The following is a 16,472-nucleotide window of genomic DNA, read 5'->3' on the forward strand; positions in this document are numbered from 1 at the left end:
GAGAACCTGGCAACAGGGCATTTAAAAAGTTCACCTATGAGCACCATTCTCCAGATGAATGTGCTATTACCCTTTAGTATAATTTAGGAGAATATTAAAAAAGTCTCAGAAAAGTTTTGGGCCACATTAAGTCTTGAAGTTGTAGGCCATGTGCATTTGTATATTCAACTTCTAGCTTCAGTCTTGCGACGAGGAAAGACAGAGAAATGGAAAGTGTGACTCCACCGTTTTACAGATTGCGGGGATCCCAGCGGCAAGGTGCATTCCGATGTAACAACTTGTCACCTATCCAATGGATAGGTGAAATTCTTGGAGACTGGAATTTGGCTTTAACAAAAAAAAAAAAAACTAGCAGAGCTTTTAAAAGTGTAATGAAAAAGCCATATAACGCTTACTTCATTTACCATGATTATAGTGCATTAAAAGCTCTCATTTCAAAATGATGGAACCTGTCATTTTCAGCACCATCCACTGATCTAATATGTAGGGAATGCCGGAAGAACCACATGGGTGTAAACTCGGCAAAGGAAGATGAATCAGACCTTTTGGACTGGTCCAAAAATTCTTAACAAAAATTAAGCTATGAACTACATACCATGCTTCGTAGCAGCTGGATTGTCGTAGGACCTTCAGTGGAATTTTAAGTTCTCCAAGAAACTCGTCTCCAAACTTTAGATTACTAGCATTCCATAGGTCAACTCTGCAGAGGATAACACAGGTTATATGAAAATAACGTAATAATAAATATTGGAATAAAAACAAACAGTGAACGCAAAATTAGATCCTATAGAATAGAATCTAATGTACATAGGACCATACGAACAATGAACAACGCTGCCACTTCATCTACTAGCAGTGCATACAAATTCTCTGACTAAGTCTCAGACTGAACCCTGGCTAGCTTCCAGTCTTTGACATCACCTCTTGCAGATAGATTTCCTCAGCTGCCAGCTCAGTCATAGACAGAGGGGAAGACACGATATCAAGGTTCAATGACTTAATGACAGTAGTTTCCAAGCCTTTCTACGCTCTATGAATGTTGTAAAATAATAAAGTGCTAAGGTTTATTATGATATGCAGATAAATGACAACACATGAATTAGAATGTCTAGAACATGATCAGGCAATATAGCTTACGTCTAAAATAAAATAAACAAAAAAAAAAACTTCATGCAAACCCAACAAACCTTTACCTGGAAGGGTGCGAACAAAATTAACAAGATAAAAACCCTTTAGGACATATTTAATTTACACAGCACATTCATACACTTCATAATTTGAGTTAGATGATGGGACACATCTACCTTATCTCCATTTTGTCTACATCATCCTCTTCTATTTCAAAGTGGGATTTTTTGTTGTAACTACTGGGCTTTGTCACCTGAATATGAAAAGAGGAAAAAAAATGACAAGTCAAATGTGTCTCAACATGTCCAGAACAATAGTGACTTACGTGATATAATTCCGATAATTAAATTATGAGAATGGAACAAAATCATACTATACTTCTTATTACTAATACTTGCTATAATACCAGGTGCAGATATACTGCTTCCAACAAAGAAAGGTCCGATACACTTTGTTCTACCTAAAAAAAACAACTAAATAAATTTCATTTGATTGACTATATTGGGGTCCAACAGATTTACATCATGGTGTCCCCTCTGCATAGGTGAATGATTTAAAATGACTCTTAGTGTAGATAGAAAGAGTTTGAGATACCCCCAACCCTGGACTGATCCATCTCAGAATAGTAAAGGGATGCCTCAGGCTTCAGAACATACATGCAGGCAGCCATGCCGAAAGGACTGAGGATCAGAGGGACTGAACCAGAAAAAATAAAAAAGGAGAGTGTTTGAAATTTGCGTTATGCATTTATTCTGAGGTGGAGGGTTTCTCTAATTGGATTAGGGTGCATTTACTAATCAGTTTTTCACGTATGCTTGCTGTCACTTTTTTTTTTTTTTTTAAGCAGACAGCACATAGACTCATTTTTTATAGCTTTGGACAAAAGATTTAAAAATTAAATGGAGACCTGTCCTATATTGGTCCAATGTGTGCCCAAACTGGCTCATTCTAGTGTATTGTTTGGTAAAAAAAAAATAAAAAAATAAAAAAAATGGACGGCACACAGATACCATCCAAGTTGAATCCTTGTGATGTATTTTTTTTTTTTTTTTTACTGATTGCTAGAAAATTTCTTAGAGACTTTCTTAATTTTTTTTTTCATACTAGCAAAACTGATGATATACGGCTGTAAAAGCATATGGACCAGAAAAGGATGACGCTTTCGGATCTAGCACACAGACTAAAGTTAGCACAAAAAAACAAACAAGAAAACCCACAAAACTGAGGTGTATTACCGTTGCGAATTACTACTCACTTTTACAGCCCAAGTAAGGAAGTAAAAGTGCTACATGAATTATCAAAGATGCTGAACAAACTGACACACCTTAAAGCAGAACCACAACAAGGTTTTCTAGTTAAAGATATAAAAAAATCTAACCACAGTTGATAATTTCTTTTTCATGGGTGTGGTAGGTGTGGGCCAGATCCTTTTCTTGTTTTTGCAAATCTAATAAGAAGGCTGTTATGAGTAAGTTCATCTTCCACTTCAATATTTGAAGTTAGAGAAAAACATCAAGTGATAGACAAGTTTGGGAGGGTAAAGGACCCAATACATATTGCCCACTGAAACTAACGGGCACCTATAATATGTAATACTAATGTAAAAGGTTATTTAAAAAAAAGAAAAAAGTATGAAAAAATAGATGTTTGTAGTGGTGATCCATGGTCCTAAGTGTTTGAGAGGGGGCAAGTAGGTGACTCTTATTAACTCACATGCTCTAGTACCTGGACTGCGGAGTAAGAATTAGGGCTCATGCAGATGTCCATGGATCTATGACTGTAATGCACATACTGGCCACAGTTATCTTGACCTGAGAACAGCCTCACAGAAAAACATGAAGCTGTCACTTTGGGGTCGCGAAATCTGTGGCCAGTCCATGCATTAGCGGGTCATACTTGGAACGATTTGCATAAACATCTGTATGAGCTCTTAGTTTGGGACAAGTCAAAGCGGGAACAAATGTACTGGCTCCAATAACGCCTTTAAAATAAAAATTATTACCGTAAATGATAAATATTAGATCCTACTAATATTGTAAGAGCATGCATTAAATACCTTGTTTGTTACTGATTAACTACTGTTCTGTTTATCAGGTAACTCCGGAAAATTATTACACAACACTTGAACCATGAGGAGTTGGATTCAGAGATGGAGTGTGGAAAAACAAAGGAGTTTGAGGTTTGGCTTATCCATTCCACAATACATTCTACTAGGACACATGGAATAACTGTTGTCCAAGGACTGATCCTTTAGAATAGCATAGTCTTTAGAGCTATTCTTGGTATCAGAAAAACTATAGTGAATTGAATACTGCCAAAGATCACAGTCAGGGGGAGTCACTACGAACCAACCACGCTATTTTCTTTTTGTCATGAACAGCCCTATTGTCAGAACAATTACACAATTGACCAACGATTAGTGGAGGCAGCAGGCTGTTTCCACTGATAGGCCAGTTATTGGAGAAGGAACAGTGAGGGTATGATATATACACTTCAGTTTGCAAAGCATGAAATATATGTTTATACACCCCATATGATCACTGCCATCACCATAACAACAAAAGTAACTACACGCTGCCACCACCAATCGTTTATAGGCCGATTGGATGCCTGGTTTCAGGTAGCGTATGGCTTTCAAGTGTGCGGTTCACAGAACAAAAGGAACAGAACTATTACCGTTCATTTCATATTTAAATCCAGAACGATAGGCAGCATTTTAAAAAATATACAAAATATTTTACTAAAGGGACAAAACAATACAGGGTATACAATTACATAAAATAAAAGGATAAACAAAAGAAAATAACTAAACCTGTCACTGCAATTACTTCAGAGCTTAGTGGAAGGAGGCAATCTGATTGAAAAATATCTGATTAACGTGGATCATGCGTACATGGCAAATTATCATTCGGCATTGAACACGGATCATAATTTGCCTCATCTTTTTATCAGCACCTAAGTTGAACCCACACACCTCCCCTTGACTACTATTAACAGGGCTGGTCATGGGATGAGGCCTCAGATTCAGAAAATTATGAGATTCTCAACAATCATGTTATCTTCACTCCTGACGATCACAGGCATTCGATATTGCCGTTATATGTTTTTATCGTGATTTTACCTTTTCATACATAAAAAACATGGAATGGCTGTTGTCAGCTATCTAGCCACTATTAATTTGGGGCTGATTGGCATGTCACAGTTATAAAAAAATATGCATATTCTCCTCCTAATAGTCTTTAAGTTGAAAATGTATATCCTATCAATATCAGATCATCATCATCAGCACCGAAACAGCTAGTTGCAGACATATAGTTTCCTCTGAAGAGAAGAAGAGTTACCTCTAATAGGTGTTAGATTTTCACTTCCTTTCCTCTAGAATTTACAAATCTCAGTTTTCCTGACTTCTTCCCACAATAGATATCCTATTTTAATTAGTCAGGTCACAGCAGGTAGTCCCAGCCTCAAAGGGAGTTTTAATTAGTTTTGTCACTTCTTGGCTATACATAATTTCCTCACTATACCATATGTTAAACATGTGCTTCAATTACCAAATTACGTTTAGATTGTCAGCTCTTTATCCTGGATATTTTATGGGTTTTATTATTTCCATTAAGACTATGATTTTGGCTTTTATCCCAAGTCATGTGACAAGGCTCATTAAAGGGTCGACATTGACTTTTTGGATTGTTACCTCCTATAGGTGGCTCTAGAGTTCTAGTCCTCTTCCTCTCTGAAGAGACAATTTGCATATTTCCCAGAGGAGCATTGTAGCTTAAAAGTCTCATCTCGCATGCTTAACGTTTCACTCTCCGCAAGGGGAAAAGCTACCCCTTGGATCCTAATATTTCTATGACAAATACATTTAAAAATGGATTTGTCATGCCTTTGTTGAAGAGGAAATCCACAGCGCTAGTACGAGTAGAGCCCAAGGCAACTGCACATCGATAGAAACCAATGCTAAACAAAACTATGTAGTGACATGACCAACTGTCCACCTTTACAGTTTTCACATTGTGGGTCACTTCAAAATACATTATAAATTCCACTACTTGGAATCCCAGTCCTTCCCATCTGATATTTATGCATAATCCCTTACAACATGGCCAAAAAACAGACTAAGTTTCTCCAAGCAGCGTAGGGTCCAAGGCAGTGACAAACTAACATAAGAGAGACTACAAAGTTTTTATGAGACTGTAATAAATAACCTGATTGGTGAGAGCTGGACTCTCGGTACTTGTGGCTGTGCCAGATACTGCAGCTCACAACAGCCTAATCCCATTCAGGTGAATGGGATGGAGGTTGGGTACCATGTAAACATTTAAATGGTGTGCCAGCAAAGTGGCATTTTTATTTAGTCGATTGTACGGAGAGCATCAAGTCAGACCACCTAGAGTGACCAATCATCTGTGACCTGTATCAAAAATCCATTTATCAAAGCCTGACCAGCATAACGTGAGGGACACGGGCTGCTTGCAGCCAGCTCGGATAACCGATGGAAGGCCGGTTCACTCCTCTCTGCATTTGATTGTATTTGGGTCTTTCAGATGCAAATATATTCTAAGACATGAGTATTAAGACAGTAGCAGAATAGTGCTCATCGGTTCCCCACCCTTCATTACACTTCTGAACTCACCATGCTGCTGCCATCACTGGTCCGCCAAAGAGATCAGGGTAAGTAAGTACTCTGCGGAGCTGAAGTTTATATGGACTTTTATTGTAGATGGGGGTTTTAGTGTGAGGGCACAATATGGTGGGGGTGGTGTGCAAAGGGAAAGAAAGTGTGGAGGTGGGGTGCATTATACACACTTGGAAGTATGGGGCGGGGGGAAAGTACTGAGAGGTGGGAGCATGGAGCCTCAGACAGTATGGAGAACTGGGACCATGAATTGGACATTTTGGAGAAGTGGTAGAGTGGAAGGACACCGAAAATGGGGACATTGTGAGGAAAGAGTGTGAAGTCAGTTAAAGTTCATAAGGGAGGACGGAGTGGTGGTTATATTTTATAAAGGGGAACAGTGTGGAGGCATTGTATCATAAGAGACAGTGTGGGGGTCATATTTTGTGCAACATGCACAGTGAGGGGCAAATATGTAATCAGGGGCACAGAAAGGTGATATTTAAATTCATGAGGCATTATAATGACACTTATTTTTAAGGGCACCACTTCATAATGTGCTGCAAAAGATTGTAAGAGAGATTTCTGCAGAGACGTAGTGGGAAAGAGATCTCACTCATCATGGCATCAGTAATGCATGGAGACAAAAGGAATAAGACGACGTCACCTGTAAGGCACCTGGATGTAAATGTTTAATTGTGCTACTGCCTGCATCTCATGAATACTATTGTTTCTGTATAGTCTGCAGTCTGATGATGGCTGGTAACAACAACTTCTAGTATCTGCTTACCATTGTTAAAGACATACTGGGAGCTGTAGGTTCATGCAATACAAATGTATAAGGTGGGGATTGACCTGATATTGCAATTGATCACTGTACTAAGCTTAGTGATGCATTCGTGTACTGATGATGGTTCCGGTGATGCACTTATGGATGTTCCAGTTTTTTTTTTTTTTTGCAGTCCTTGGGATTGGTCCAGTATGACAGTGTGGCCCTTGGTATTTAAAAACAAACAAAAAAAACTAAAAGTGTGCAACCCTGGTCAAGGCGAACCAAGTCAATCAAGTACACCCTAATACCCCTTAGTGCTGATTTACAGGAAAGAAAAAACAATCCTCTATTGGAAGGTGAGAAAGCTAAAGAGTATACAGACAGGACAGCATGAGATCACAGATTCTATTTGTGAGGCAAAACATTTCACTGCCTGTTTTTAAGCAATTTTTTGCCTCAAAGGAAAAAAAAATCAGCTGCTATCTCTGGCTGTAATATCTGTATACTCGCTTTTGCTTCCTCTCCTGCCCAGGTACAGTTAGACACAGCCATTACCCAGCAGGCACACATTTATAAGATTATCTCATTATCTCAGCACTGGAACATTTTTTTTTTTAAACACATCCAATTGTGGAATTTATTATTACTCAAAGATCTTTTGATTAAACTGTTGATTAAAATTAACTATACTTGTGGAAAATCTCTTTAAAATCCCCTAAAAAATTAGAATAAAGAGGTTTAAATGAAGTAAAGGAAAAAAAAAAAAAAGTAGAATGGAGGGAGACCTTCAGGGACACTGTGGCAGCCTATCCCTGGGGATAAACATGAAGCAGCTCCAAACGCTTCTGACCATGTCTGCGGAGTTCAGCTGGGCACACTGAATGTTTCACATTTCAAGAGATGACAGTTGGCAGGGCACACGTGTGAGCGTCCAAAACATCTGAGCTTATGAGATTTCATCCCATCACCACGTCCACACAAATACCAACCTCAAAATAAAACACTTCATCAAACTGCGGGTTGTTCGTCTTCTTTCTGACTTTAGTTTTCTTTGACTCCGTTCTGTAAAAGGTGAGAAAATCAAAGAAGAAAGAAAATGATTATTGATTTTGGCATCTGACAGGTGGCAACAAAACCGTAACAGATTATTAACCAACTGACAGAACGTCTACACTAAAATCATTAAGGGTTGTGTTCTGATAAATGCTGGACGTACTAGCAGACTGCCGACAGAGTAAACACCAAGTGTCAGTCAAATTACAGTACCTAAGGTCAGCCTTCTAAGAAATAAACTGGATGCGGTCATGTGTAATTCCACCTACAGGGTACAGACGTATCCTATACTGTCAGGCTTTTATAAATCTTTGTCCTGGATATTATCCTTAGGTCAGGTTCACATGAACATGTGGTGTCCAAGTGAAAATTGAACACCACACTAACCAATGTAATTCAACGGTGCTGTTCAGATGACAATTTTTTTCACAGGGACAGAGCAACTGCATGGGAAAAAAAAATTGCACCATGCATTATTATCTTTTGTATCTTGAAATTAGCCTCACCGATACAAATCTATAGAGGCACAGAAAAAAAATAATTGGATCTCATGCAGGTCATTTGTTCAGCATCTGATTTTTACAGATGGGTTATTACCCCATTGCAGGTTTTCACCTCCCTTATCAGGCAAATTTTTCAAAACTGATGTGTCACTTTATATGGTAATAATTCTTCCACATATTTCAATGACTCTCAGAATGTTTTTTTTTCATCATGACCCATTGTCCTTAATGATGGTAGTACATTTAAGTGGATGCACAGTATATACTCGAGTATAAGCAAAGTTTTTCAGCACATTTTTATGCCGAAAAAGCTCCCCTCGGCTTAAACGCGAGTCAGGTTCCCACAAGATGAAGGGGGAGCGGCAGCGGTGGGGCAGCGTTTCACAAGAGGCAGGAGCTGGCTGCTGTGGCTAAAGCCTGTGCTCACTGCTAAAGAGAAATGAGTATTCATTTATCTTTCATAACGGGCACAGTAGTCGCAGCTGCCGACATCTTGCAGCGGCCGCGCAATCATGTGTGCCAGCTACTTAAGGGAATGAATATTCAGTGCCCTCCACGCCCATGGGCGTGGCAAACAGTGAATATTCATTCTCTTTAGTAGCGGTACATGTGAAAGGCTGGCAGCTGCAGGAAGATGGTGGCTGCTGCTACTGTGCCGGCTACTAAAGAGAAATTAATACTTGCTGCCCTCCACTTCACAGGGATGAGGTGGCAATGCACACCAGCATGGGCATGAGGCCATGCATACCAGGATAGGGATGAGGTGGTCATGCACACCAGGATAGGCATAAGGGGGCCATGCAAACCAGGATAGGGATGAAGGGGCCATGCATACCAGGATAGGCATAAGGGGGCCATGCATACCAGGATAGGGATGAGGAGGCCATGCATACCAGGATAGGCATAAGGGGGCCATGCAAACCAGGATAGGGATGAGGGGGCTATGCATACCAGGATAGGGATGAGAAGCCATGTATACCAGGATGGGGATGAGGGGGCCATGCATACCAGGATGGTGATGAGGGGACAATGTATACCAGGTTTATAATAGAATCAATAAGTTTTCCCATTTTTTTGTGGTAAAATTAGGTGCCTCGGCTCATATTCGGGTCAGCTTATACTCAAGTACCGTATATACGGTAATTTGTGTTAATTTTTGAAAACCTCACAAAAACATTGAAAAACTAAGTTTTTGAACTTAAGAATTTTATGCCACTAAACTACTTATACCACACAAAATCATTAATAAGGAACATTTACCACATGTTAACTTTACATTATCCTTTAAATGCCTTTTTTGTTAGGATGGTAAAATAACTGAAAGCTTAGCACAGGAAAGATATATATCTTGGTACCGTGTTAGCCAGTAGATAGAAAAATATTTAGAGGTGATGAAGAGACCTGTGTTGTCTCGAAAGCTTGCAATTTGTTACCATCTTATCAGTTAGCCATTAAAAAGGTATCAACCACTGAGGACTCTCAATTCTAAATATTTTTGAAAGCTTAGCAGCAATTTGAGGATGATGTATATCTTAAAATGTTGACACACGGACGCAAAATGCAGAAACGCAAATAGAATGCAGATGACAACGTTCCGAGGTTTCTGGATGAAAATCGGACAATTTTTTACACACTCATCTGACTCCAGCCTTTGGCTGAATTCACACTATTGCATGCAAAATCGTTTTTGACCCCCAGAAAAAAAAACCTGAAGACGTCTCCATTTTTAAGGTCTGTATGCAATCCTTATGTCCATTTTGCTCATCCACGTGTCATCAGTTTTTTACTTGAAGAAATTAATAAATTAAGGACAAATACAGTTTGCTCTCTTTAGAATTGTAATATATCTGTGAAAAATGCATGTCTTACAGATGGTAACTTGTATCTGACATATTTTTTACGCTCCCATTGACTTATAACAGTCGTGTCTGTTCCAGGAAACAGATGAATGTAGTGCACACTGTAATTTTTAAAGTACAAACTATTGGTCCATGTGGACTACCATTTTGGCTTGCATTGGTCAGACGTTTAAATAATTCATCTGAACGAGGCCCTACAGCGACTTCGAGAATACCAAGGCATGATGCAATGTGTATCCAACACGAGAACTCTAAGGAAAATACTGCTCTAGACTTGGATGGAATTCACGTGGAAGGCCCAACGGAGTACTTAGAAGATAGCAGTACATGATACGAAAGCCTTAGGCTTAAATCATTGCTTTTGCGCTATTGTAAGTTACAAAAGCGCAAATTAATGGAAAAATGTAGGCAAAACAAACACTGAGCAGGTGTGTTAAAACAAGCTAAAAGAAAAAGGTCTTTGTTGCTCATAGGAGCCATTCACAGTACAACATTCATTTTTCAAGAGTACTATACGAAATAAAAGCTATGATGTGACTTTTTGCCATGAGGAACACAGACTCCTTCCTTTTTAGAAAGCTTTCATAAATTGGACCCATTGAGTCTGGTGGAGGCCTGAGGGTGTACTACACAGATATTCTTATTTTAGTCTTCTTTGAATCATGACGCCCAGCACTGGGCATAACACTGTACACTAGGCTTCGTCAAAGTCATCTAACAGAAAAACTGGTCTTGCTGTGCATAGAAAAGAATCCTAGTACAGCTTTCATTTATTAAAATTACCATTTATCACCTATTGTTAGGGATGGGACCTGTGTTAAGGTAGAAGTACAAGGCATAGGAAATTTAATATGGCTTGGGAAATTAGACAAAATCAACAATTTTTTTTTTAAAAAAAGATACGTTTGAATGAGTTTTCCAAGACTTTGATATCGATGCATCTTTAGGATATGATCAAAAATATAAACTTTCTTTTATTGATTAGCCGGCATTTTTTATGATGGTGGCTGTGACCAGTGCTGCTGTCTAGCCCCATTTAATAGAGGTTCTCTCGGAAACAATCCAAGATGGCCTCTATCACCTATTTCAGGCGGCAACCAGTCCTAGGCATGCAGAAGGACAGGTCACAGGTTGAAGAAATGTTGATGGAGACATAAGTCTCTGAATAAGCCTGACAGGAACTATATAGTAACTCAATCTAACAGATTTACAATGGGACACATAGGGAACAAAAAAAAAAGCCTTTCAGCTCTGCGAGTCTCCATGCTTTGCTGTAAACCATCAGCATGACAGTTAACAGCAGAGCAAGGAGACTGTGTGAGCAGAGCAGGGTTTTTGTTATGTGCCCCATTGTAAACTTGAGATGGAAGATAATTTATCCTAGCTCAGTCTCTCAGGAACTATATAGTAACTCAGAAATATATCTTGAACAACGTTTCTTCAGGCTGATTGATATTTGCCCTCCTAGGACAGGTTGTAACCTCAAATAGGTAATGCAGACCATTTTGAATTACTTTTCAGTGCATAGGACTGTGCTGCAATAACAGACACAACTATTACAAAATATATGCAGCTGATCAAGGTAAACAAAATATATGAGACGATCAATAAGCTGATCTAAGTTAGGCAAAACCCAATCAACATAAATTCTTGAGTTAAAGAGGTCATTTTCTTACAGTATGATATACTCCTTTTTAACTAGTCTTGAAAAATGAGAGTATTACCACCACCAATTTGGCCAGTTTTGATCAATGACATCTCAGAGACCTATTCTATTCTCATAGATCTGACATCAGACAGATCTACTGTAAGCTAGGCGAGACAACCATTTAAAGACCCATGTACAGTTGCCTCAATAGTCAAGACAGACAGATCTGTATGGGACAATTACTCTTTTTATATATGGAATAGGTAAGCCAGTCCTCTAAAGCATACAAGTAAACGATATAGCATGCTGTGTGCAGATTTTACACCATTATTATATTCTAGATCAAGTAGAACACTACATCTGTACTACAGTAAATGCAGATTTTTCCTTGAGACAATCTATGACAGTTTTGGAAAAGTAAAGCAGAAGGTGTTGTAGGAAATATTTTTTGCAATTAGTCCTCAGGTTACAACACAAACAGAGATTGTGTCGGTCTTGTAGTACAGTGGGGAAAATAAGTATTAATACACTGCTAATTTTGCAAGTTTTCCCACCTACAAAGAATGGAGAGGTCTGTCATTTTTATCGTTGGTACACTTCACCTGTGAGAGACAGAATCTAAAAATGAAATCCAGAAAACACATTGTATGATTATTTTGATTTTTAAAAAGTTAAATTGCAACTAAATTGCATTTAATAAGCATTTGATCACCTAGTAACCAGAAAGAATCCTGATCTCAGAGACCTGTTAGTTTTTATTTAAGAAGCCCTCCTACTCTGCACTCATTACCCGTATTAATTGCACCTGTTGTAAACAGATAAAACTAAACAAAAGATAAAACATTTTGGTATCAACTCCAATAGCCGTGTTTGGAGGAAAAAGAAGGAGGAATACAAACAACCTCAAGAACACCGTCCCAAATGTGAAGCATGATGGGGGAAACATCATACTTTGAGGATGCTTCTCTGCAGAGGATACACGAAGACTGCACTGTATTGAAGGGAGGAATGGATGGGGTCATGTATCGTGACAATTCTGGTCAACAACCTCCTTCCCTCAGTAAGAGAATTGAAGATGGGTCATGGCTGGATCTTCCAACATGACAATGACCTGAAACACACAGCCAGGGCAACTAAGGAGTGGGTCCGTAAGAAGCATTTCAAGATTCTGGAGTGGCCTAGCCAGTCTCCAGACCTGAACCAAATAGAAAATCTTTGGAGGGAGCTGAAACGCAATGTTGTCCAGAGACAGACCCAAAACCTAAAAGATCTGTAGAAGATCTGTATGGAGCAGTGGGTCAAAAACGGTGCTGCAGTGTGTGCAAACTTGATCAAGAACTACAGGAAACATCTGACCTCTGTAATTGCAAACACAGGATTCTGTACCAAATATTAAAGGGAACCTATCACCCCGTTTTTTTCGGTATGAGATAAAAATACTGTTAAATATGGCCTGAGCTGTGCATTACAATAGTGTAGTTTGTGGACCCCGATTCCCCACCTATGCTGCCGAAATACGTTACCAAAGTAGTCATTTTCGCCTGTCAATCAGGCTGGTCAGGTCGGATGGGCGTGGCTTCTTCCCCCAGATATTGCGTAGTTTTCCATTGGTGGCGTAGTGGTGTGCGCATGTCCAACGTCCCCAATCCTGCACGGGGGGGTGAAAATAGCAGCGATGTCCGTTATTCCATTGGTGGTCGGTGGGCGCGGCCATCTTCCTTTGGCCGCGCGTGCGCAGAAGCGGCGCTCTGCTGGCCGCGGCTTCAGGAAAATGGCCGCCGCGATCTCCATCTGCGCACGCGCGGCATCCCGCGGCCATTTTCCTGAAGCCGCGGCCAGCAGAGCGCCGCTTCTGCGCACGCGCGGCCAAAGGAAGATGGCCGCGCCCACCGACCACCAATGGAATAACGGACATCGCTGCTATTTTCACCCCCCCGTGCAGGATTGGGGACCTTGGACATGCGCACACCACTACGCCACCAACGGAAAACTACGCAATATCTGGGGGAAGAAGCCACGCCCATCCGACCTGACCAGCCTGATTGACAGGCGAAAATGACTACTTTGGTAACGTATTTCGGCAGCATAGGTGGGGAATCGGGGTCCACAAACTACACTATTGTAATGCACAGCTCAGGCCCTATTTAACAGTATTTTTATCTCATACCGAAAAAAACGGGGTGATAGGTTCCCTTTAAGCTCTGTTTTTCAATTGTATCAAATAATTATTTCATGCTAAGAAAATGGAAATTAAATATGTCAAAATCATACAATGTGATTTTCTGGATTTTTCTTTTTTAAGATTCTGTCTCTCTCAGTTGTATCAAATACAGTATTTTTCAGACTATAAAACACACTATTTTCTCCAGGCAGGAGTCATCTGCAGCAGCCTATCCCTGTGTCCCTTATTAAAGAGAATGAATATTCACTGCTCCCCATGCCCATGGGAGTGGAGAAAAGTGAATATTTATTCTCTTTAGTAGCGGGCACACGTGATCGCCCAGCGGCTGCAGGAAGCCGACGGCTGTGGCTACCAGTGTGCCTGCTATTAAAGAAGATGAACATTCACTGCTCTACACGCTCATAGTCCCGGGCATGGGGAGAAGTGAGTATTCTGGCAGCTGTCCTTGGCTTGTAAGCATCACATGATGTCACTGCCATGCGCTGCTTACAAGCATAAATCAGCTGCTGGCATCAGAACAGGACGCTGCAATGGAGCGCAGGTAAGGTAAGTAGAATGGTTTATGTTTTTTTCTTTATGTTTTTTTCTGATAGGAGCCATGCATACCAGGATGGGGATGAGGGGGCCATGTATAACAGGATGGGGGACATATGTATACCAGGATGGGTGATAGTACAGAATTGGGGGACATTACCCCTGTAGCAGTGTCAGAAGCAGATCCATCCTCCCATAACAGTGCGTCATGACCACATTTTTTGCTTCAATTTGTTTTTCCTATTTTCACCCCCTCTAAAACTTATGTGCATCTTATTGTCCAAAAAATAATGTACTTATTTTCCCCACTGTACCTGTTAGAATGAAAACGTTGACTATGTATTTAAATCAACCTTATACACTTTGTCCTGCAATTAATAGTGTCTTTAGTACATTACTAATATTACACATTTAATTTCCCAAATTTTAATTGGTTACACCACAACAAAGAACAGCAACCGCTCATAACACTTACCTTGTTGGCCCCAGCAAAGTTACAGTTGCATAAGGATCGCACTGTCCATTTACAATAGGTAGGCCACGGCATTCTAAAACTCTAAGAAAAAAGAGAAATAGATTTCTAAATCATATCACAATATCAAAAGCAGAATACTGAAAAAAAAGACAAAGGATAAAGCAAATATATCTTTAAAAAGGAAGCTATCATCAGGATTCCATACCCCCAAACAAATTACATCTATCTAAAGGCTCCGTAAGGCTGAATAAATCTCTGTCATGCTTGTAGAAATCCATTTAGCTGTTTTAGAGACAATCATTATAATCTCATACGAATGATTTACAATTGCAGCAGGGTGGGACAATGCACTTGCTTCTCTCCATATTTCTCACCAGCTGTCTGCCTCCTGTCTCTGACTGACAAGATCTCTCTAAAGCGCAGTCACTGCTTGGGGAGGCGCATGCATAGTAAAGGTCCTGATGACGTTGTGAGAGCTGGACTATCAATCTGCCCATGCGCCCCCCCTCAGGCTATGACGGTGCTCATGTAAGATCTGAAAGAATATGGACTTGTCATTCAGACACATGAGGCAGGTAGTGGGTAGTGACTAGGGATAGAGGCAAGTGCAAGGTCACTCCTCGCTGCACTTGTGATTCATTTGAATAAGAGTTGAAACTAAAATAGATTTCTATAACTGTTAAAAGGATATTTACAAGCAAGGTATGGATTAATTCAGCATCACTCAGACAGCTAATGAGGTAATTCAGCTGCCTTTTAAATGGGCTACAAATCCTGGATAGGAGAATGGAACGACCTGTGCTACCCAGCTCTTCCTAAAAACTGAACCAGTTAAACCTCTCAGCGCCATCTATGCTGGAGCCTTTGTCTGAGTCCTACATCACCAAGTCTAGCCACCTTGATGACAACTCCGATCTAGGCTGGCTGGGCACCTTCTGGCTTACAGACAATCAACCCTTATAAAATATAATTTTTAATAAGTTTAAAAATAGACCCAAAATAAGGTGAAAAGTGCAACGTGCAAAATATGTATGTTTATATATATACATAGTGGGCTAGTGAAAACAGAGGGTAGGCTAGCACGATGTATGAAGAATTTTTCACTATACTCCCCTGTCCACAACAGTGATGCAATTGATAGTACCTTACTGTCTCTATGCGAGTGTCGACCTAATCTGACAAGAAAATGCAGTCAGAATATAAGACACAGAAAAGACAACTATAGCCCTATATAAAGCCTCATCTGTTAGGATAGTGAAGGTAATGTGTAACTAAATTACCTAGAGAAATATCAAAGATCAAACCTGCAATACCTAAGCTGACGTAAGGAAGGGTTGCGTATAAGCCCTACTGCACACCTATCTATTTGCAGAGGTAGGCACCCTAAGTTGGCGAGAAATGGCGCCCCCCACTCGTGCGCTGGCTGTCCCTAGGTTCCTACCAAAACCATTGTGAAGATATATATATAGTCATAAAAAGAGGGCCAGTCTGACCTGTAATTGCTAATGTCAGTCCTTATGACCATAAATTAAGGTATTAGATAAAGCGAGGGAATAATAAATATATAGGGTGGGGAGGAGCGTAGGGGTTTGTGTGAAAAAATGACAGAATGAATTAGCAGACACACCATTATACACACTGAAATAAACCGTCAATGCAGATTGTAATAGATTGAAGTAAATATGATAGACACAAAATTA

At 39.9% G+C, this 16,472-nt stretch overlaps 1 protein-coding gene across 2 annotated transcripts in view; it reads right to left on the reverse strand.

Annotated features, from left to right (window-relative positions):
• RASA3 (RAS p21 protein activator 3) overlaps positions 1–16,472 on the reverse strand; it is a 231,377-nt gene that overhangs the window by 57,745 nt on the left and 157,160 nt on the right. For both annotated transcript variants that reach the window (XM_077296562.1, XM_077296563.1), the window contains exons 6-9: positions 14,773–14,853; positions 7,508–7,580; positions 1,305–1,381; positions 596–700 (exon numbers count right to left, since the gene is read on the reverse strand). In XM_077296562.1, the coding sequence (XP_077152677.1) occupies positions 596–700; positions 1,305–1,381; positions 7,508–7,580; positions 14,773–14,853 (336 nt within the window). The remainder of the gene's footprint in view (positions 1–595; positions 701–1,304; positions 1,382–7,507; positions 7,581–14,772; positions 14,854–16,472) is intronic.

This window comes from Ranitomeya variabilis, chromosome 3 (genome assembly GCF_051348905.1).
Source record: "Ranitomeya variabilis isolate aRanVar5 chromosome 3, aRanVar5.hap1, whole genome shotgun sequence".
Lineage (NCBI taxonomy): Eukaryota > Metazoa > Chordata > Amphibia > Anura > Dendrobatidae > Ranitomeya > Ranitomeya variabilis.